Source organism: Urocampus carinirostris, chromosome 2 (assembly GCF_059441175.1).
Source record: "Urocampus carinirostris isolate Australia breed hairy pipefish chromosome 2, RoL_Ucar_1.0, whole genome shotgun sequence".
Taxonomy (NCBI): domain Eukaryota; kingdom Metazoa; phylum Chordata; class Actinopteri; order Syngnathiformes; family Syngnathidae; genus Urocampus; species Urocampus carinirostris.
Genome location: NC_142350.1, coordinates 13,106,229 through 13,128,745, shown reverse-complemented (window position 1 = coordinate 13,128,745; position 22,517 = coordinate 13,106,229). Strand labels below are relative to the sequence as shown.

At 37.6% G+C, this 22,517-nt stretch overlaps 2 protein-coding genes across 3 annotated transcripts in view; one reads left to right on the top strand and one right to left on the bottom strand.

The window, feature by feature from the left end:
• The window catches only part of LOC148371084 (hippocalcin-like protein 1), a 47,142-nt gene extending 39,726 nt beyond the window's left edge, over positions 1 to 7,416 (top strand). The window contains exon 5 of the mRNA XM_088328980.1: positions 760 to 7,416. Within this exon, the coding sequence (XP_088185106.1) occupies positions 760 to 857 (98 nt within the window). The 3' untranslated portion in view covers positions 858 to 7,416. The remainder of the gene's footprint in view (positions 1 to 759) is intronic.
• Positions 7,417 to 9,264: 1,848 nt separating this feature from the next.
• On the bottom strand, positions 9,265 to 21,557 carry LOC148371083 (transmembrane protein 54-like). 2 transcript variants are annotated; one of them, XM_088328979.1, is made up of 5 exons: positions 21,318 to 21,557; positions 18,317 to 18,513; positions 13,215 to 13,274; positions 11,306 to 11,497; positions 9,265 to 10,096 (listed from the first exon to the last, which is right to left on the bottom strand). In XM_088328979.1, the coding sequence occupies exons 1-5, from the start codon at positions 21,328 to 21,330 to the stop codon at positions 9,590 to 9,592; spliced, it is 969 nt and encodes a 322-aa protein (XP_088185105.1). In that variant the 5' UTR covers positions 21,331 to 21,557; the 3' UTR covers positions 9,265 to 9,589. The 2 variants fall into 2 exon arrangements, with proteins under 2 accessions (XP_088185105.1, XP_088185104.1); XM_088328978.1 differs by lacking the exon at positions 21,318 to 21,557 and adding an exon at positions 20,505 to 20,660.
• Positions 21,558 to 22,517: the final 960 nt, after the last annotated feature.

Sequence of the window (22,517 nt, the reverse complement as noted above, 5' to 3'; positions counted from 1 at the left end):
TCTCCATTCAGTGCAAGAAAGCGAATGAGAGAGCAGCTGACTAGCTGCACGTTGGCATCGGGTATCCTCATATTGAGCCAGGTCTCTTTTATTGTTAAAATTCAACCGTCTGGTTTCCAACGGGTGGTAGCTCCAGGTCATCCCTTTCATGGGTATAGGATCCGGCGTTGTTCTCTCCCGACGACGCCTCAATCGCTTCCTGAACCCGATAACAATCCACAGAGCACCCGCTGGTGATCCCCATTTCTTTGCGCTCTTTTGACTTTCCTAGGAGTCAGATTTAATTGATGAATTTCTTTCAATATACAGAGCCACTAAAGACTAGCTGGCGCCGTTTGTTTTGGCTTGACCCATTGACTTGTGCGCCCACACTATTGTTTGAATGACAGCTAACACCAGCCTATCGCAGTCACATACACGGTCATGCCCACCAAGCACACACACATACAACCTGCCCATTGAGATTACATTGGTGGTTTCCTCTCTGCTGCAGAACACAATGCACGATACATTGATATCAATGTCAATAAAGGAAATTCAATTCAAAACCTGCATTGCAGAAAACCAGTGATTACCGAAGCGTGAAGTAGAGAGGGATCTCTGTACTCTCCATTGACCCGTTCACTGCAATTTATGTATTTAGCTCGCTCACTGCTACTGACGTTGATAGAGAACTGAAAATAGCTATTCTGAAAATGAAATGTGACAATACTGTTAAAACAAAAAAACAAAAAGAAACTTTCTTCTTTCTCCACTCAGGCAAGTTATCCCTGGAGGAGTTCATCAAAGGTGCCAAAAGCGACCCTTCCATCGTCCGGCTACTTCAGTGTGACCCCAGTTCGGCTTCCCAGTTCTAACCGCGCCCTTCTTCGTTGCTATGACGACAGTCAGTCGAGGATAAATGCATGATGGTTGTCTGCTATCTTTTTTTCAAATATCCATGAATGCAAAGGATATGCAGTGCCTTGCAAAAGTATTGCCCCCCCCCAAGAACTTTTTTTACATATTTTTCTATTTTTCAGGCTTTTATAGATAGAAACGCTACGAATATTTTCTAGGAATCATTAGCACATGAGACACAATGTGAAAAGAAACCAAATATTTTTAACAATTTATATTGGGTTAACATATACATTATTGAAAAGTAGGTGTTGCAAAAGTATTGACCCCAATTGAGTTAATAATTTGTACAACCTCCTTTGGTTGGATTCACAGCCACAAGTTTTTTGGGATACAGAAACATTTACCCATTATTCCTTTACAAAACAGCTCAAGTTCCTTTATTTGATGTTTATCATTTGTGCACTGCGTTTTTCAGGTCTTTCTACAAATGCTCTATAGGAGTTCAGCCTTGCCATTCTAACATTTTTATATTGTTTGATTTAAACAATTCTGTTGTAGATTTTGCCTTATATTTAGGGGTCACTGCCCCTGTTGGGAGGAGAACCTGCATCCCATTCTCAGGTCCCTTGCAGACTTCCGGAGGTTTTCCACTAGAATCACCCTGTATTGGGCTCCATCCCTCTTATCATCAACTCTAATGGTCTTTACAATCCCTGTTTAAGAAAAGCAACCCCAGAGCATGTTGCCACTACCATGTTTGACAGTAAAATTTCTGTTTTTAGGGTGATGTGCAGTGTTATTCTTACGCGAAACTGCTGTGCATTCAGCCCAAAATATGACCAGATAACCTTGTTCCACATGTTATTTGTGTCTCCCGTGTAGCTTATTGCCAATGCCATTGGGGCTTTTTGATGGTATTCTTTCAGAAAGGGCTTTCTTCTTTCCATTCTTACATAAAGGGCAGATTTATGAAGAGTATGACTAATAGTTGTCTTATGCAGAAATTGCCCCACCTTAGCTGTTTTACTGCAGATCATCCCTTCTCCATCTCTTGGTTGCTTCTCTGATTAGTTTTCTTCTTGTCTGTGCCAAAGGTTTAGAGGGACTGACAGGTCTTGGTAGGTTTGCAGTGGTTTTATGCTGTTTCTCTTTGAATATTGACAAACGGGTGCACTCTGTCATTGTTAGTCATTTAGGTTGACACTGGATCCTTCAAAGGCATCTGGAAACATCTGGAGTCAGTTGGCTATGCTGAGAAAACAGGTTTCCAATGTTTTTGCAACACCTACTTTTCTGTTATTTCGTTGTAAATATGTTATAAAATGTTAAATTTGGTTCCACTTCACACTTGTGTCTCACATGTTGCTGATTCCTAGAAAATGGTTTCATATCTTTAGCTTTAAATTGGAAGCCTGGAATATGGCAATATGAGGTTCTTGGCTGGCAAATTCTTTCGCAAGGCACCGTATGAAGGAACGTATCACTGTCATCTTCCCGTTTATTTTTGTATGTCGGTGAATATCAAAGACATGCGCGTACACGTCGATGAGAGCGTCTCGTGTTCCCGGAGCATTAACGGTGTTTTATACGGCGCACACGCGTGTGTCATGTATATAGCTATAAATATCATGTCAGACGTGTATCATAAAATGAAACTCGTTTGCAAAGGCGGGACAGTATTATGTAGCGTAGCCTCATGCTGTTACTCGTATGGGCTGGATGAGGCCATGCATGTTTGGATTTGCATTTATTTCATTTGAAGTCATTTCTATGCTATTCTTATTGTTATGACAGTATTTCTTCAAAAAGTGGTTATGATTGTTTTTCGTTTTATTGAGGCACATCCATTGGGGATATTTTGTACTTATATATAAACATATCTGTCAAATAATTTAACTCTACTGTATTTGAACATTAAGGTCAGTTATTTTTACACAAACCATTAGAGCAGGGGTGTCATATTCATTGGAGCTCTGGGGCCCACATGATAGAAAAAATTCTCAGACTTGTAGATTAAAGAGAAAGCAAGAGAAGGAGAAAAAGAGGGGGGGGGAGAAAGAGAGAGAAAAGAAAGTCAGAGAGAAACAAAGAGAAATTGAGATAAAGGAATAAAGAGAAAGAATGAGAGAGAGAGAGAGAGAGAAAGAGAGAGAGAGAGGGAGAGGGAGAGAGAGAGAGAGAGAAAGGAAGGGAAAAAGGGAGAGAAATAGAAAGACAGAAAAAGAGAGATATGACAAAAGAAAGATGAAAAGGAGGGAAGAACGAAAAAGAGCAATATGACGAAAGAACGGAAGAGGAGGAAAGACAGATAGAAAGAGGAGAAACAAAATCGTCATTGTTCCTATTTTCAATTTGACATGCATCTCAAGTTCTCTTTTTTTCACTTTTTTTCTGTCCTTTTTTTCTTTCCCTCTCCCTCTCTCTATCTCTCTGTCTGTCTTTTTCTTCTACTTTATTCTCTCTATCTGTTTTTCTCTTTATGTCTCTGTCACTTTCTCTCTTTCTCTCCCTTTGTCTTTGTTTCTCTCTCTTCATCTCCCTTTCTGTCGCTCGGTCTTTCGATTCTTTTTTCTTCTTTCTTTTGTTCTCTCCCTGTCTCTGGTATCTCCCTCTCCCTTTCCTTGTCCCTCTCTTTTCTTTCTCTTTTTTGTCTCTCTCCCCCACTTTTTTTCTCTTGCTTTATTTTGCTCTCTTTTTCTCCTACTCCCTTCCTTTATTTCTTGTTCTTTTTCTCTCACTTGTTTTCGCTCATTCTCTTTACTTCTCTCTCCCTCTTCAATTGTCTACCTCTTTCTATCTTTCTTCGTCTCTTTTTAATCTACTAGAATTATTTTTCTACCACACGGCCCCCAAGCAAAAATGAATGCGACACCTCATAATTAACGTTTTGTTCATCTTTCCTTCATGTCCTTTTACTTCTGCATTTTTATTATTGTGACAGCATTGTTGTAGTTCATAAGGACAGGGCAAAACAACGAAAACACAACGTAGTAATTTGCTAAGGCGCAAACCCCAAAATGCATCTGATTTACAAAAAACTGTAGCAATTTATCACGTCCGATTGTGCGTATGCATGTCGATATGTATGTATGATATGCTTGTGGTTGATTTGATCAGTGTTATTATTGATACTATTATAAGATGCAACCCGTGAGCACTGCATGAACTTATAAAGAAAATGATATCCACAGTACCAAAAAGCATACACCCAGGTCACACACAAAGGGCTCATTCATCACTCACTTAGTGCCGCTGGTGGCTTTAAAAGGACATTGTGTATTATTTGGCGCCTCCTAGTGATAAAAAAAACATTATAATATTGATTTGATTTGGTCACTCTGAGTTTCTGTAGATAGGATTCTTCTTTGTGCTTTAAAGCACTTGTTTTTGGTATACTACACAGGAGGTTTCGATTTGTGGCCTGGGGGCCGATTGTGGCCCGTGGGATGATAGGCGCCCCCGCCGTAATGTAAAAGTTTAAACAATAATGTAACAGTTTAGCAGTAGTTAGTATACTTTCTTGTGCTTTTTAGCAATTGATTTCAAAAACAGTCACATCTAGTGTTCAAATAATACACAGTGGCCCTTTATGTAAGTGCAGCCCAAACAAATTGCAGATTCATTAATACTCATTGAAGGGTTTAATTTCACATTAATTTTTAATGTTTATAATTTTATGTTTAGATGTTATTTAATGTAGCAAAATTGAAAAAGAAAAGTCAAATGTTTTTTTATCAGAACCTGATTCGACCCAACCTCATCCAGACCCTAGCTTTCGCTAAGTAAATTGGATTTTGAGACCCCCTGCACTACACAACACATACGTATAGTGGTCAAATTTTACACAGTGTCCCTTTAAACACCTCCTGGATTTAGCAGTTTAGCGAGTATTCACATTTTACCTCGACTGGAATTTTCGACTGACGTGCCACAAATTGAAGAGATGAGCATGCGTTGACAATTTGGGCACTTGATGAATATGAAGAATGACACTCGCTGAATTTAGGTGTTGTAAAAACTATGAGTCAGTATTAAGGCCACACTGATATCGTGAGATAGTATATACAGTCAGATTGTATGAGAACAAAGTTGTCATTTTAGTCCGTCAGTATAAAAACATAAATTATGTGAACATGTTTGCACAGTTATGTGCATATTGTATGTCTCTGATTTTCATTCAACTTATACTCTTGGAATTTACAATTTAAAACATAACTAAATCCCATTTTACTCAATACAATGTCCTGAATGTATTACTGCAACTGACATTTCCACAGAAAGGGGAAGTGTGTCTTATCTGGTGTTTTCTAGTATTAAAGAAAAAACATTTTGATGAGATTTAAAAGCAAAAACTGATGAACTTTTTAGAAGACTTTTGAGAAATTTGCATTTACTTGACATAAAATGAGCCTCATCTAGAGGAAGCAAAACCAAAACGACTTTAACTAACATATCTTGCATATAAGCCCCCTAAAACTACTTTAAAATAGCCACACTTTATAAGAAATTTAAAATATCAATAAGGTATGTACATAAACATTGAGAATTATTTAATTATCTAGCTAATAAAGTTTGTATACTGGTAAAAAATAACATTCTTAAACAACTTACTGCATCCTCCAGCAGCACTTCAATAGCGGACGCTCGTACGACATTTTTATATTTTGTTTTCTTCTTTGACTAGATTGGCATTGTCAGTTTTTCACTTTTCCTTCCCCTTATCACCAATACATTTAGAACAAGGAAATAAAACAAAAAAGATGACGATAACATTAGATGCAGTCTTTCTCAAAGGTGTCGATTGGTTGAACAGGAGGAAGCAATCGAGCACAGCGATAGAAAACACTGCTTTAAGTGGACTTTCATTTCATGTAGAATTATGAAGAATTTCTTGACCAGTGTATATTTAAAAAAATGATTGTTTATATAGTTCATGTATTTTGGCGCATACATTTCAAATGTTTCCTGAACGAAAGATGTTTTTTCATATCACTAGGAGGTGCTAAACAATACACACTTCACCTTCAAATATTCCCTATAAGAAAAAAAGTATCTTTATTTGCTCATGATCATTTTAAGACTTTCCCGAAGAAATATATGGATTTATTTATTGTAGTCTTAAGTTCACAACTCAGAGGAAATACAATTCCGCGAGGGTCTAATACTTTTGTTCTTTGTAACGTAGTATTCCAATATGCCGAATGTAGTCATGAAGTTATGCAGTCAGTAACAACATTAAGACTGTTTTCATCGTTTCTATTTTATTTTGATAACTTGTTTTCCTTTTAAAAAGGTTTCATACAGGGGTGTCAAACATGCGGCCCGCAGGCCAAAACAGGGCCACCAAGGGCTTGAATCTGGCCCGCGAGACAATGTTGAGAGAAGCACGAAAGAAAATCAAGCTGCAGTTTTAGATGTGTCCACTTGATGTCATCAAGGCTAGGCGCCACTCACAAAACAACTGTAGCTGCATTTCTTTGTCTTTTCTTTTTCCCTCTCTTTTTGTCTCTCTACTCGTCTTTCTCTTTCTATCTCTCTTTATTCTCTTTCTCTTTCTTCTCTTCACTATCTGCGTCTGTCTCTCTTCTCACTTTTTTCTTTTGTCTCCTCCTTTTTCTCTCTTTCTCTCTAGCTTTCTGTCTGTCTTTCTCTTCCTCTTTCACTCCTAGCCTCTATCTCTCTCCCCCCCCCCTCTCTCTCCCCCCCTCTCTTACTCTCTGCCCCCCTCTCCCTCTCTCTCGTCAACTAGTTCTTTCTCTCTCATCTACTTGCCCGACCCTCGTGAGAATGTTTTTCTACCACGTGGCCCCCAATCTAAAAACAGTATGACACCCCTGGTTTAATGTATGCAACCAACTCTGAATAGTACGGCTGTCTACCTAATACAGGTATTTTTTTTTTGCAATCATAAAACTATGCTCATATTTTTCTTATACATATTATATTAAGTATAATATATTAGCTTTGTATTTTTTGCTTTGTTGTCAGTGTTGCCCTAATATTGCGTTCTAAATCGCACTGTTCGTTTTCCCTTTTTTTCTAAAGCATAGCGAATACAATCAAAAGTATGTTTGGTTTTCTTTCCATTGATATGTTTAGGACATATTTTGCAGTTGACAAGCATGAAAGCACATTGAAACAGTTTATTGATTATGATTGTTATTTTGACATTCTTCATATTGGCTTTTTAAAGTGATTTTGTTTTGTTTTGGTTTATTAATTAAACCAGTCGCTTAACTGAATCTGTGGTAACCAAGCAGTGCCAGGCATTTAGTGCAACCCTGTAGCGTTACTGCCAGCTATTGGTAGGATCAAGTAATAACAGTTTTCTATTCGCACTGCCTCACTAAACGGAATTTGCTGTCTCGTATTGGATGTTTTTTTCTTCCTTCTGATCGAACCATTGCACTGAGAATTAAAAATGCATCTTTTTGTATGTATGTTGTTGCATGAAGTAATCACGTGAGGATCTGTTCTGTTGGACCTGAACTACCAATATTGATATTGTTTCAAAATCGCACGTGTGGACTCTTCTGTCGTTCCTGGTTCTAAATAAAATTAGGATAACAGTTATGGTGCTGGTCTTTTTATTTTACAAGGCAAAGTTCATACCCCTTTTTTCATGGCCAAATTCAAGTACTTATTATAGACTTTAAAAGCAAATTTTCCAATTTCTCCAATACCATGAAAAGAACAAATCCGGAAGGAATCGTGCATCTTGCTGGGCCACAAATATATCTACGATTTTAAATATTGATTTTGCATTTATCAAGACGGTTGTTAGATATTGTGTGAATTGCAAGTATATTAGTTTTGGAGATAATTCTCCCCATGTAGGTGTTAGGTAGAAATGTTGCAGATGGTACATCGTAATGGGAAGAACTAACAGGAAAAACTACATTAATTCTTTGCACAGCCCATAATTGATATGTAATCCTTGCGCTATTACACATGTCATAATACCCTGTTTAAGTGTAGCATAAACCTGTCCTCCTGGGTGCGACTTGTAAGAACAATTCCATGGCATACAAGGAAATGCATGCTGCAGTATATCACAAGGGAAGAAGAAATGCAATGGCAAAGCGAAACCACCAGAAAGCCATTTTAGCGTCATTTTCAAGCCGATTTGTTGAGACATGGCACCAATTTCAAGCACTCTACCAGATACTTAAGCACTTGAGAATTCTTGGAAACACATTAAAGTTCAAGCATTTTCAAGTATTTCAAGCACCCGTACAATCCCCCTTACATGTTTGGCTGTGGCCTTGAAGCTCAAAAAAATTGGGTTTCAAACGCCAGGCAGCATTGGGCCTAACATGTTACAAAAATGTGCTCCTGGAATGCAATTACTTTTCTCTGTAACATGTACTCTGATGCATTAATGCACGTGTTCATGAATGTTACTACACGGAGATTTACTGTGTCACTCATTAACTCATGCCACATAAATATATTCTTACAAACTTTGTCCATGAGTGCTTGAACGTAAAAATATAGGGTGTTTTTGTTTTATGATAAAAAAAAAAACTATTAAAGGCCTTGTCGCAGTTAATCAGTACGTATCAGACTCTGGGAGTGTTTTCCGTATAATACATCACCATTTGATGGGATGAGTGGCTTGGATCCGATCTTTGACCACACATCGAGGAAGCTCATCTATGTAGCTACCCATATTTGGCAAATAAATGTGTGTAAGCAGCCCCATATGGCGCGTAGGCGTTGATAAGTAAAATGGTGAGAGTCGCGATTTATGGTCAAATTCAACAGAGCTTATTCCTTTTAAAAAAGGATAACGTCCCATTGTAATTGTTTGGTCCGAGAGAGATGACGTTTCGTGCAGGCCGCAGGAATGTGGTCGCCATGATGACCGAGATCATGCAAAGCGTCCAGCATAGTTCATACATTGTTCATGCATCTATTCTGTGTGCTTGCAATAAAATGCTCTTGTGTTCATGGAAAGCATCCTTTAGATATTGGAAACAAAATAGTCCCAAAGTGAAAGCTCTGCATAAAATACCTCTTTTTCTTGGAAACAAGCATTTTCAAACAAACAATGCTCAACAGTTTACTACACAGTGGCAAAATCTATAAACATGCTTCATTCTAATGAAAAATTAGGGTTCAAGCATTCTTTTGATATGCCGTCTGTCTATACAGCTAAAGAATTGGATTTTCTGTAGGCCTTCAAAAATGAGTAAAAATGTTCTAATTTGTCTGGCACCGTCTCTCCCAATTTGAGAACAATGTCTGGCATTGAATGACTTAAATGCATAGCCGGATTGCGGTATTTTGCTTCAAAACTATTGAAGAGGAAAAAAAAAGACCAACAAACTTCTCTGGGTGTGCACAACCAGTCCATCCCATCTATCAGCAAACAGACAAATTAACACAAAAGTGATTACATTTACTTGAGTAAACACCTACTGACTCAATGGTTTATTTTTAAAAATTAATAAATACAGGTGCACACGTTCATAACAATAATAACGCACACAAGGTGTGCACCTCAACATGTTGTGCCGTTGTCATCAAGACATCATAATTCAATTCTAAAAAGGCGGACGTTCTGTAAACTAGCCGAGTTCAACTAAAATGACTTTATTACAGCAGGAACTCAACACTTTAACGCTGTCCTGTTAAAATATGATAAGTCAACACTTCTTGATACCTCAAACTATCATTACTCATAATACTGACTTACTCATGCACCACAACATGAATCAAAGAACACTCGATGACCTCTGGTCTAAATCCAGAAACTGGATCTCTCTGAAATTCCCCTCTCCAGTAAGTGGCGCTGTTCTGGGGTCGGCTGGCCCCCCGGCTCTGCGCCAGGGTTCAGTACCCGTTCCCGGCGAGGTTGCTGTCGAAGTGGAGGAGGCCGCCTACCGGTTGGAGGAAGGCTTCGGTAGTATGGCGGTGGGGGAGGTCGTTGATACTGCTGCCGCTGCTTCTGGAGTATTTGTGTGCCGGGCGTCCGAGGTTCGCTGTAGCTTCTTTGGGTTCGGGAAGAACGCTCAGGAGGTATCGGAAGCGCAGTTTTTTCTTTCTGCCGCTCGGTTTTGTGGACTCGAGCGGTGGAAAGTTCCTCCAGCGGCCTTGTGGTCACCACCCGAGCCTGTCTGGGCCGCTTCCTTTGCAGCCGACAGGGCAAACCCAAGAAGGAGACGCAGGTAGAGAGACAGCGGGCAGAGAAGATCAGCTGGACCACGCAAGTGGCGATGAGGGGCACCCAAAGGATCAGGGTGGTGCTCTAATGGAAGGGGACATCCGGTTGTTAGGTAAGGGAACGTGTAACGCGTTCTCATGGCGGCGCGCACAGGTGCAGTGTCTAATAGCACTCTTGATAGTTTTCTATATCCTTACCTTTTTCACCAACTCTTTAGGATACAGTCATACTTCTTTATACGAGCACCTCTAAATACAAGAATTTCAAATATCTTGCTCGCTGATCGAAGGAATATCCGAGTCACGAATAATCCAAGAGGTTGGCACTAGAGACCACCAGTGTCTGGTTCCAGTTTATGCATGCAAACTACTACCGGCAAATATGTGCTTTAAAAGTTGTGTGTGCAAGTTCATTTAAAATGTACTGTAACTTTGATTTTAAGTGTTGGTATCATCAATGGTCTCTCGATCCAATTAGCTCCCCGTACTTATGGTTGCAATTTCCTTTATTAGGCATTCACCTTACAAACACAACGTGGCACAAATTAACTTACAGCAAGACCTACGATATAGAATACTGCAACATTTTTAGCAATTTATGATGATGTTGTGGTCTGTTACCAGTGACCGAGATGATTAGAGCCGAAATGAGCGAGACAAAATAGTTTTTTCTCGTAAAAAAGTGGTATACTGTGAAAACAATTTAAAATGATAAAAAAAAATACTGTGAAACATAAGTTGACAGGTATGCGACCTCCGTCACGACTACTTGTAAACGCCCCCTCTACTTTCCTCCGCACACCTACATTACAGCATCTACCTCCATGGTAAGTGCTCATAAGAAACTCGCATTTTATTTTGTTAATATCCAATTTCTGTTTTTTTTAATGTTAAGCTAATATTTGAATGTGCTTTTCGTGATTAATAATATTTGTTTAATAACTATTTAGGGTTCACTTGGATACTTTAGAAAAAAAGGAAACAAAACAACTTTTGAATTATATCAAATCGGGAAAATTGGCTCATTACAAGAGCAATTTGAGCCACGAGCATGGAACTGGAACAAATTGTTACGAGGCACTTATTTTTTTAATTGCACTTTTATCATAACTTGGACCTGTAACCAAGCACTACATTGTTGAAAATGTGCCTATTTATCCAGGCAGTGTTTAGTATCATTTTTCCCTTTCAAGTCTTGATTACATGTACTCTTCAATTCCATGTCTTGTGACGTACAATGTTTCAACACGTTGTTAACAATGACAATAAAGACTATTCAATTCAACTCACTCACGTAGATGCGCGTAGGGTCGAAAGGACACTCGTTTGTGATGCTGGAGTAACCAATGGCGTCCGGGAAGCGACAGTGCGTCAACAGGCTCCGCCCCCCGTGGACGATAGCCCGGACCACTGATACCAGGAGGCCGATGGCGGATGCCGATGCCATGAGCGAAGACGCTAGGCTTACGCTGAAGAGGGACCATGTCTGCGTTTAAGATTAAAGCAAAAATTTTAAGTCATCACTTTGAGGTATTTGATTAAAGCAATGGTTCTCAAATAGTGGCTCTCCCCTTCCAGCGGGGGCACAAGTGCCTGGCACTTTCACTGACAGAGTTTTTTTTTTTACATTCCGCCTCCACACAGCATATAGCACAGTATGAGCAATAACTATGAAGAGTAGACGCAAATTGGACCAGAATCTCAAGTGACCCCATGAAAAAAAATATAACATGAATGAGGAGGCAGATAAAGAGAGACGGTTAAAGAGACAAACCAAGGTCTCTTCCCGAAAGTGAAGGCGAGGATGTTTGACCAGGCGTACGTCCCACTTCACCGCGACCATTGTGTTAGACGAGAAAATGTTGTGAGATTGCTCTATTGAAAAATAGTGGCAGTGGACAGCATGAGGCCAAACAGCTTAAACTGTCACTTTAAGACATTACACCCCAATTACGCTGAGAAGATACCAGAGGTTTTTTTTTTTTAGCAAAAGTGTGACAAAAAAGGATGAAGATTTGGCATGGACAGAGGTGGCGTATTACTATTTGTATAGCCCTTAATCACAAGATGTCTCAAAGGACTGCACAGGTTACAATGACACCCTCCGCTGATCTTAGACCAACATGCAGGCAAGGACAAACTCAAAAACTCAGCGTGAGGAAAATATAAACCTTGAGAATGGGCCTCACACAACAATGTTGAGCATTCATTCTTTTGTCCCCAACAACGTTATGTGATCACTTAAAAAAAAAAAAAAAGATTGATCAAGGCAGCGCAGAAAGGGTTAAATTACTTTCTATCCTGAAGCATAGAAACAATGTATTGGCGGAGCCTTTCCCCCTATTTCACACGAGTCTTTTTGTTATGATTTGGTTCTTAATAATGCCAGGTAAGATGTCAGTTGATGTTTAAGTCCAAACCGGCCCAATAAATTAACTTGATTTGATGTACTAAGCCCGAAGCAAACCCATATTTTTACATTTCATTTGTGGAAACTCGGAATAAGGAGGACTGCTCTTCCAAGTGCGCGGACACAAGGTTCCTTGCGCGAGAAGGGGACAGAATACATCGCGCTGATCCTCCAGAAAAAGGGAAAGAGAAGCTCAGCCTAAACCCGAACTTAATGATTGTCATTTTGGGCCCGACGTGACCCAGGTTTTAGGCCGAGATTTTAACTCCAACTAGATGTGCTCAAAATACCCATATATTTTTTATACAAGTTACATAGATATTACCAATTATTTTAGTGCCAAACATGTGTGTGGTCTTTATTGTAATTATAAAGTAGCTCAAGAGGGATGGGTCCCATTATATTCAATGTTTATGACCTTTTCAAGCAAAAAGTATAAGTATCGATCAATACTACTCCAATTACTCAGATCAACCCCAAAATTCCCAGTTTTGCCCACCCCTAGGTGTAAGGCCTGGTTGACATTGGCCCAGAATGACAAAAGGCAAACAGAGTCGTTGATGAAAGAGTTTCATTCAGTGGTGCGAGACTGCAAATCCGCTACTCTTGCCCAAGCAGCCGAGAGCATGTTAGCGGTCTACAAACTCATCTTTTTAAAAGTGAAAAATATTGAGTAGAACATTTGTTAAACTATTTGGGTTGCAGGGGATTTGGAAATTAAGTCTACAAGATTATGCTTAATAAAACTGCCTGTGCTGTTCTAGAAAATAATTAAGTGTGTGATAATACTCACCAGATTTCCGCTTTTCTTGTTTTTAGACAAAACAATAGCCAGGATGCCGACAACGATTCCCTGCAGTAAAAAAAAAAAAATAGTTTAGATCCACCAATGGTTGAGAGCAAAAGTGAGACTAGAAATGGTGCTACAATCAATTTGTTCACAAGCTACAGCAACACGACAGAACATTTGAGTCATTGCCTAGAATTCAACAGCAGGTGAAGAGATTCTTCTGCAACGGAAAGCGGTGAATAATTTAAAAAATAATGTACCAAGAAGAAAGCTTTTTTCTTTATTGCTTCAAAATAATTTGTTCATTCGAAGGGACACTTCTATTTGACCACAAGATGTCCCTGTATTGTACCATATAACCGAAAACAAGTGCTACAATGCACAGGGAAGAATACAAACTACAGAAACATAGAGTGAACAAATAGTTCTTCCTTTTATTTTATTACCCAACCTTTCAATAAGGTATTTGATTTTTTTGAGGTATTCTTAGCAGCAAGATGGTAGACCATGCCAGCTCCCTCTAGGTGAGGCTGTGATATGTAAAATAAATGCAAATTTGACCTATGGGTATTTAAAAAAAAGTTTATGTATTTTTGCTTATTTTTTCAAATCAATATTGTTTGAGATTTGGTTTTACCAGTAGGAGGCACTCCATTATACAAAATGTCCTGTCAAAAATAAGAATGGGTACTAGGTATAATGCCAATTTTCATATGGTTGTCAGCCATCTTGCATTTGTATGGCTGACAGCTAACAAATCAAGATTTTTTTTAATTCATTGTAATGGGTTTTATAAACAAAATATTTATTGGAATAAAATGTTAAAAATAATCATTATCATAGACCATTTGATTCTAGCTGGTTACAGAAAAAAAACCTTAGACTAGGGGTTGGCAACCCAAAATGTTAAAAGAGCAATACTGGACCAAAAAAAAAAAATAACTAAAACAAAAAAATTGTGATTTGCCAAATATTTGGTGTTATATAAGGAAGGCAACACAAACTGAATGTGAATACACACACAAAATTATATATATATATATATATATGAATGAAAACCTTTATTTCGAACATTAAAATAAAAACAGGACAAAAACAATGAGTCAAAAACAAAATAATGTCACAACATGTTCGAAAAGGGGTAGTCAGAAGCAGATGCTTATTTTTCCTACCCCTTTATCTTCCCTATTAAATACATTTTACAAATCCCCCTTACTCTTGTGTCTAATATAACAAAATCTCGTGGATATACTTATTACATAGGTCAGATATCAATAATTATAATAATTACATTAATCACATATTTTATACACTAATCTTGGTAATACCGATCCCTCAACGTCATAATGCGCCTAGTTACCAAATGTCACTGCGGCACCAATGATAATAACAACAACAATAAAAATAAACATAATATTTATAATAACAGTTCTGATATAATAATAGCGACAATAACAATAAGTTAACCATAGTTTTAAACGCAGTATTTCCAATCTCCCTAATATCCCATTTTCTTCATCTCTGTATTTCGCCAGTAATGCTTTTTTGTATTTAAATTTGAACACATGGATATTTGGACATTGTTTGATCTCATCTTGTAAATTATTCCAAAGTTTGACTTTACACACAGACACACATACTTTTCCTGGTTGTTCTCACTTTTGCAATTTTGAATTCACTACAGCCCCTCAAGTTATAATTTCCCTCTTTCCGAGTGAATAATTTTTGTATGTTTTCTGTCACTATGTTTTTGTTGACCTTAAATAACAGTTGTAAAGTGAAAAATTGTATTAAATCATCCAATTTTAATCATTTGGACTGCATGAATAAAATATTAGTATGATCCTGATATCCTACCCTGTGTATGGTTCTTATTGCACGTTTTTGAAGGATACAAAGGGGCTGTAGTGAACTTTTGTAATTATTGCCCCAGACTTCTGCACAATATGTTAAATATGGCAGAACAATATAATACAATGCATTATAATTTAAAAGAAATTTGGCTTCATTAATTTTTGAAATGCTTTTAGATACCTTAGTTTGTATGTGTCTTATGTGTGTTTTCCAACTTCATTTATTGTCTATTATGACCCCTTAAAACTTAATTTCTGATACAATGTATATTGCAACACCATCCATTTTTTACTTCTAAAACTTGATTTGCTTTGCGATTACCAAAGACTATTACTTTGGTTTTATTTAAATTTAAAGATAATTTATTTATATCCATCCATACTTTTAGGTTAATTAGTTCACGATTAATACAGGTTACCAAATCAATATAGTTATCATTTGAATAGAAAATGTTAGTGTCATCTGCAAATATTACTATTTTCAATAGTTTTGAAACATTAAAAATATCGTTAATATATAAATTATATAACTTTGGTCCCAGGATAGAACCCTGTGGTACTCCACAACAGATGTCCAAATATTCAGATGACAACTCTCCCATTTTTACATATTGCTTCCTCCCAGTCAAATAACTTTGAATCCATTGCAAAGCCACTCCCCTGATGCCATATCTTTCTAGTTTTTTAATGGTTCAAATGCTTTTTTTAAGTCAATAAATACCCCGACTGTGTATCTCTTCTTTTCTATACTATGGGTGATTTCTTCTACTGCATCAATAATAGCCATTGTTGCTGATCTGTTTGCTCTAAAACCATATTGACTTTCATTAATCAATTTATGGTTATCTACAAATTGTTCTAGTCTATTATTGTAAAGTCTCTAATATTTTAGAGAACTGAGGAAGCAGAGATACCAGTCTATAGTTTGTAAAAAATGTGCTTGTTTCCATTTTTGTATATTGGTATAACTTTTGCTATTTTCATTTGATTTGGAAATTTGCCTGTTAGAAATGATAGATTACAGATGTAGGTCAATGGTTTCACAATGCTACTTATAATTTGCTCAACTAGTACCATATCAATGTCAAAACAATCCATAGACGTTTTGTTTTTACAGTTGTTAACCACGTCTAAGATTTCTGATTCCGTAACCCCAGATAAAAACATGGTCTTGGAGTTCATTCTTATCAGTGACTCAAATTGCTTACCACTGCACTCTGGGATATTTGCAGCGAGCTGTGGTCCAACATTTAAAAAATAACTATTGAAATTCTCCACAACTTGATTTAAATTATAATTTTCACTATTCTTATCAATAAAAGTTTGGATATGCATTACTTACATTCTTTCCTTTTTATTATACTATTTAATATATCCCAAATACCTTTGATAGTATTTTTGTTATGATGTAATAAATTGGTATAGTATAATTTCTCGCTCGCTCTTAATATTCTTGTCAATTTGTTTTTATACGTTTCATATCGGGATTCGGCTTCCTCAGTTCTTAGTTTGATACATTTTCTATATAATGTGTTTTTTTTTTCTTACAAGCATTATATAAACCATTAGTTATCCATGGATCGTTTACAGATTTATTCTTAATATTGGTTTGTCTCATTGGGCAATTTTTGTTATACTTGTTGGTGAATATTTCCAAAAATATGTCAAACGCACGATCCACATCATCTGTACCATATATAGCATTCCAGTTTTGTTTAATTACGTCATCATCATTGTAAATTCCATATTATTTGTAAATATATTGTCAATGAGTGTTGCACTGTGTGAAGTAAATAATAATAATAATAATAATTTCCTTGTATTGTCATTCTGTGTAACAATGTACACAGAACGAAATGTCGATTGCACCTGACCCGATGCAGCCGCAGCCAACAGAGGGCGCTGCCGACCACTTTTTAAGTCTTAGGAATGACTCGGCCGGGGCGCGAACCCGAACCTCCCAGTCTCAAAGCGGGCGCCTTACCATCTAGGCTACTGAGCTGGTACAAATCTACTAGGCCTTAATATAGTTGGGTACAAACTCGCCCTCTGTTGGCTGCGGCTGCATCGGCTCGCTACAACGGGTCAGGTGCAAACGACATTTCGTTCTGTGTACATTGTTACACAGAATGACAATACAAGGAAATTATTATTATTATTATTATTATTATACTGTACATTATATTAATATAATCAGTGTCTTTATGTTTGTTTGGATTTATTAGATCGATGTTGAAATCTCCACGAATGAATAGTGTTTTGGCGCCTATTGTTGAATATGTTTTTTTCAGCCCAGTTTGTGAAGGTTTCCATATTTGAGCCTGGTGATCTATATACACAACTGACTAATATTTTTCCTTTTTTTTTTCTTCGATTTGAATCTTTTGTGCGCATATATAGCTACTCCTCCTCCTATTTTGTTTGTTCTATTTACATAGTTCAAATTATAGTCAGCGTCATCAATGGCCGATCACGGAAAGCAGGACGAATCGGCCTTCTTTCTGCACTGGTTTTCGAAAGAAATCCGCCGAGTCAACGGCGACTCCGTGCTTTCTTTTCTTTTCGAAACCCACAGACGCCAAAATCGCGGCATTCACGTGGCAATCGCACATTAGTGGCTACGCTAACTTCACTCGCGGTGCGTTCATGTCTATGTATATACCAGTATATTATATATATCCATCCATCCATTATCTGCACCGGTTATCCTCGGTAGGGTTGCGGAGGTGCTGGAGCCCATCCCAGCTATCTTCAGGCAGTGGGCAAGGGACACCCTAAACTGGTTGCCAGCCATTCGAAAGGCACCCATAGACAATTTACTCGCTCATTCACACCTAGGGACAATTCGAACCGGTCAATTAACCTGGACTGCATGATTTTGGATCCGGAGTACACGGAGGAAACCCACGCAAGCACGGGGAGAACATGCAAACTCCACACAGGAAGGTTCGATCTCATGAACTCAGAACTGTGCCGCACATGCTGCCCCATCTATATCTATATATATCTATATATATCTATATATATCTATATATATCTATATATATCTATATATATATATATATATATATATATATATAAATTGGAAAATGTTGAGAATGTTTGTCCTCCCACAGAAACCATATAATTTTCCATTATCAAATATTTTGAAAAAATGCTAAGGAGCGCCAAAAATCCACATCCGCCCCAGAGACAATTGTTGCTGTCATCAGCATGCCCATTTTTTGATACCATCTTCGTAGTTTCACTCACCATCAATCCTGACGCGAGGGCCACCACGTTGGAGATAGCGTACTCCATTGCTCGGGCCTGTTTGTGGAGATTGATGTGCCTTAGCACCACACCATGTACTAGTGCCCCCAAGAGAAAGTTGACATGGCCCACCAGCACCATGCTGAGGCCCATCTTCATCAAGGCTGAAGGCTCCTCCAGGTTGCCGCAGCACAGCCCTGCAAACAAAATAAAAACAATAAAATAATTCAGATCCCACACCTTCGGAAGAGCCGAACAAATCTCTCTCCTCCCCAGTTCAACGCCCCAGTGTTAAATTGATCCAAAATACACAAAACTCAGACAAACAGAAATGCAGCTCTGATTAATCATTAATGATACTGAGGTCGGCTCTTATTGACAAAATGTCCCTGGAAAATATTTTTTAGAAAACAGTAAAACATTAAATACACAACAACCATAAAGAAAGTCATCAAATCAAGGATTCAACTATTTTGGGGGAAAACAAGCTATGAAAATAACTGTGATTACAATTATCCATGTTAAATCTTTCGAAAGCCAAACATCTTATGGGGTTTTTTTGGGCCTTAAAAAGACCATGTGTAATATTTCACCACTAGATGTGTCTGCATTGTGAATTGCAACCAAGAAAGAGTTTGACAAAGCGCAAGAATACAAACTATAAAGACTCAAAGTGACCAAAATGCAACATTTTTTGCAAAGCATTTCGCAATAAAAGAAAACAGGGAAAAAAGGGGGAATAAGAAAAACATATGGATAAAAAAATTGAATCACAGTAAAAGAATGAAAAAGAGGAAAAGGGACAATGAAAAAAAAGAACAACTGAGAAAAAAAAAATATTTTTGGGTGTTGCCTTTGAAAGCAAGATGGGAAACAATTATGTCGGATCCCCATAAATGAGGCTCATAATATGAAAACAATGCCAATTTCTTGACGCAGTAAAAAAAAAAAAAAAAAAAAAAAAAAAGATTATATATTTTTTTTTTTTTTTTTTTTTGGTTAATACTTCCAACATTATTGTTTTGAATTTAATGAATAAAGTTTTTTAACCATTAGGGGGTGCTAGATAAAACACACTGTCCCTTTAAAAAAATAAACAAGATCCAAAAGAATAAACAAGAAAAGAAAATATGTTAAATAAATACTACATTCTGTTTTAAATGTTGAGAAAATAACTGATTTTAAATCAGTTAAAACGCAAAGTTAACACTGACTGTTCATGGTCAAATTTAAACACTGTTTAAGGACTATTAGAAGACAATTTGCCAACTTCTCCGGTACCATTAAAAGAAGAAATCCAGTGTGAGTCATGTATTTTGCAGAGCCAAATATATAATTGTGATTTACATCTAATATTTTTATTATTGTTTGTACATTCGTCAGGATTTTTAGATATTGAGTAGAGAGCGAATACATGCGTTTGAGACAATTCTCTCCTCATATAGGCGTTTGTTAGAAATGACAGTAATATGTGGCTTACATTTTCAGTTGCAGGAAGTTCTTCCTAGAACAATTCACCACTAGGAAACGCTACCTTTACCTTTCTCATGGCCCATAAATCGATATGTAATCTTTGCACTAATACACATTTCATGGTGCCCTGTTTAGGTGTAGCATGCACCTGACCTCTAAGCCTTTACCCAAAAAGGGCAATGACGCTTCATAGGACAATGCCAGTTGAGGGGGGAAAGAAATGCAACTGCAAAGCGAAGCCACCAGAGAGCAGTGTCAGCAACATTTTCAAGCAGACATGTTAAGAAACATGGCAACCATTTCAAGCATCTGCCAGCATCCATACATCTATTATCTACACCGCTAATCCTCAGTAGAGTCGCGGGGGTGCTTGAGCCCATCCCAGTTATCTTCGAGCAGTGGGCAGGGGACACCCTGAACTGGTTGCCACACAGGGACAGACAATTCACTTGCTCATTCACACCTAGGGACAATTTGTAGCGGCAAATTAACCTGATATGAATGTTTTTGGAATGTGGGAGGAAACGGGAGTGCCCGGAGGAAACCCACGCAAGCACGGGGAGAACATGCAAACTCCACAAAGGAAGGATCGATCTCATGACCCAAGAACTGTGCCGCACACGCGCTAACCACTGCGCCGCCGCACTTCACCCAAAATTCAAGCACTTTCCATTCCTTATAAACAGATTAAATTGAAAGCAAGGATTTCAAGCACCTGTATGAACCCTGTAAGTATGCATGGTTGGTTGGATCCCTTAACCTCAGTTCATAGTGGCACCATTTCCTGTGGTGCGTCTTGGACAAGTACAGCCCGGTGGCGCCCATCCCTCTCCAGGCCAACAGGGGACCTTAGACGATTGTGCGCCAACCACTACGGAAACATTTGTATGTATACATAAAATATCACCTCATCTTATTATAATATAATTTCCCCGCCTATAATATAAAAGTCTTTTGTACACCCAAAATTTACAATAAACAAATACTTACATTTCAACTCTCGTACTAATATTAACAATAAATGTTTTACAAAAGGCCACGTAGCCCAAATATTAGAAGAAAAAAGTTAGTCATTCCCAAAACTTTAATCATCTTTGCCCGCGATATTTAACACACTGTGTGAATATTAGGCTAAACAATCACTTTAATCTTCTGTTCTCACTATTTTAGTTATAAGTATTTGTTCATTTAGTTAAATGACGCCCAAAAATGACCAATTCATTTATCATTATATTGATCACTTTCTAATCAAGCCCCAATTAAGTCCCACTTTAAATATTTTCGATAATTTCGTTGAAAAAAAATTCAAGCCTTCAGGCACTTCAACTTTAGAAATCAGAAAAATACTTGTGCGGTATATAATTAATATTAACGTCGAATTCAAACTTTAATCAAGGCAAGACGTCCAAAATTGAAATTTAGAAACAAATGGAGTCATTGCCAAAGTGTTCATCATCTCTGCCTACAGCCCTGTACTATACCTAACATATTGTGTTAACATTTGTCGAAATACAGTGATTTGAATTACCTGTTCTGGCCATTTTGTTGAGGTTGTTTAAATGCAGCTCATGTCCTCTCAGTTCTCGTCATCTTTCTACTAAACGAGTCATACGTGCCTGTCGGGGAGTTCAAGTATGCTGACAAACGTGATCTTCAAATTAAAATTACAACTTTCTGGGGGACTGGGGGAAGTTATTCAGAATGCATAGCAAAGAGCACCACGTTTTGTTACAGTTGTGATAATCCACAGCTGGAACCTGACTGGGAAACATGTGTTTAAGGGGTAGGAAAACAATGTAAGCCTGTTCTTTTATTTTGAAAGTCACTAGAATGAATGTTCATTAATGGCTGTAGTAGGGATAGGTGTGCTTGTTGATGCCACACCTGTCTTTTCACAAATATTTGCCTATTTATCCTAGCATTCTTTCTGTGATCTGTTGTGTCTTTTAAGTACTTTGTTACATGTTCGTCCTGGAGTTTGACGTCTAATCTTATTGTAAACAATGTTCAATATGTTGTTACCAATGGCAGTAAAGACAATTCTAATTGTACTTCCTATCAATTTAATAATTGATTTTGATTTATTTTATTGATATTTCATTATAACAAAATGTTCTTTCTTTGACGAGGAAACAGATGAACGGAAGTTGGACCTACAGTGCCTAGCAAAAGTATTGCACCCTCGTAGAACTTAAAGCCAAAAAACTAAAGATATTTTCTAAAAATAAACAACATGCAAGACACAATCAGGAAGTGGAACCAGATTTCATATGATATTCATGTGTTGCCAAAATATTGACCTTAGCCAACTGACTGCAGGAGTTCCCTGGTGACTTCTGAGTGTTTCAATGTCAACCTAAATGACTAGCAATGACAAAAGGAGTACACCTGTGTGTCATGTGCGAGTATAAGTAAAAATGGAGAGAGCATTAAACTACAGCAAACCTACCAAGACTTGGCTGTCCCTCTAAACTTTTGGCCCAAACAAGGGAAACAACTAATCAGAAAAGCACCCAAGAGGCGCATGATCAAATAGACAGCTATGGTGGGACAATCTGTGCTTAAGACATTTATTAGTCGTACTCTGCATAAATCGACTCTTCGTGGAAGAGTGGCATTGAAAAAAGCCTTTTCTGAAAGATTACCATGAAGCGGCTGCTTGGCGTTAACATCAAGCCACTTTGAAGACACAAATAAAATGTGGAACAAAGTGCTCTGGTCAGATGAG

What these genes read in the sequence shown, in the direction of transcription:
- LOC148371083 (XM_088328978.1), bottom strand. Translation starts at nt 20,529, where the DNA reads ATGCATACTTACAGGGTTCATACAG. An exon ending in TACTTACAGGGTTCATACAG is followed by an intron (nt 18,514 to 20,504) that starts GTGCTTGAAATC and finishes TTTTGTTTGCAG; the next exon opens with GGCTGTGCTGCGGCAACCTG. An exon ending in CCCTCGCGTCAGGATTGATG is followed by an intron (nt 13,275 to 18,316) that starts GTGAGTGAAACT and finishes TTTTTACTGCAG; the next exon opens with GGAATCGTTGTCGGCATCCT.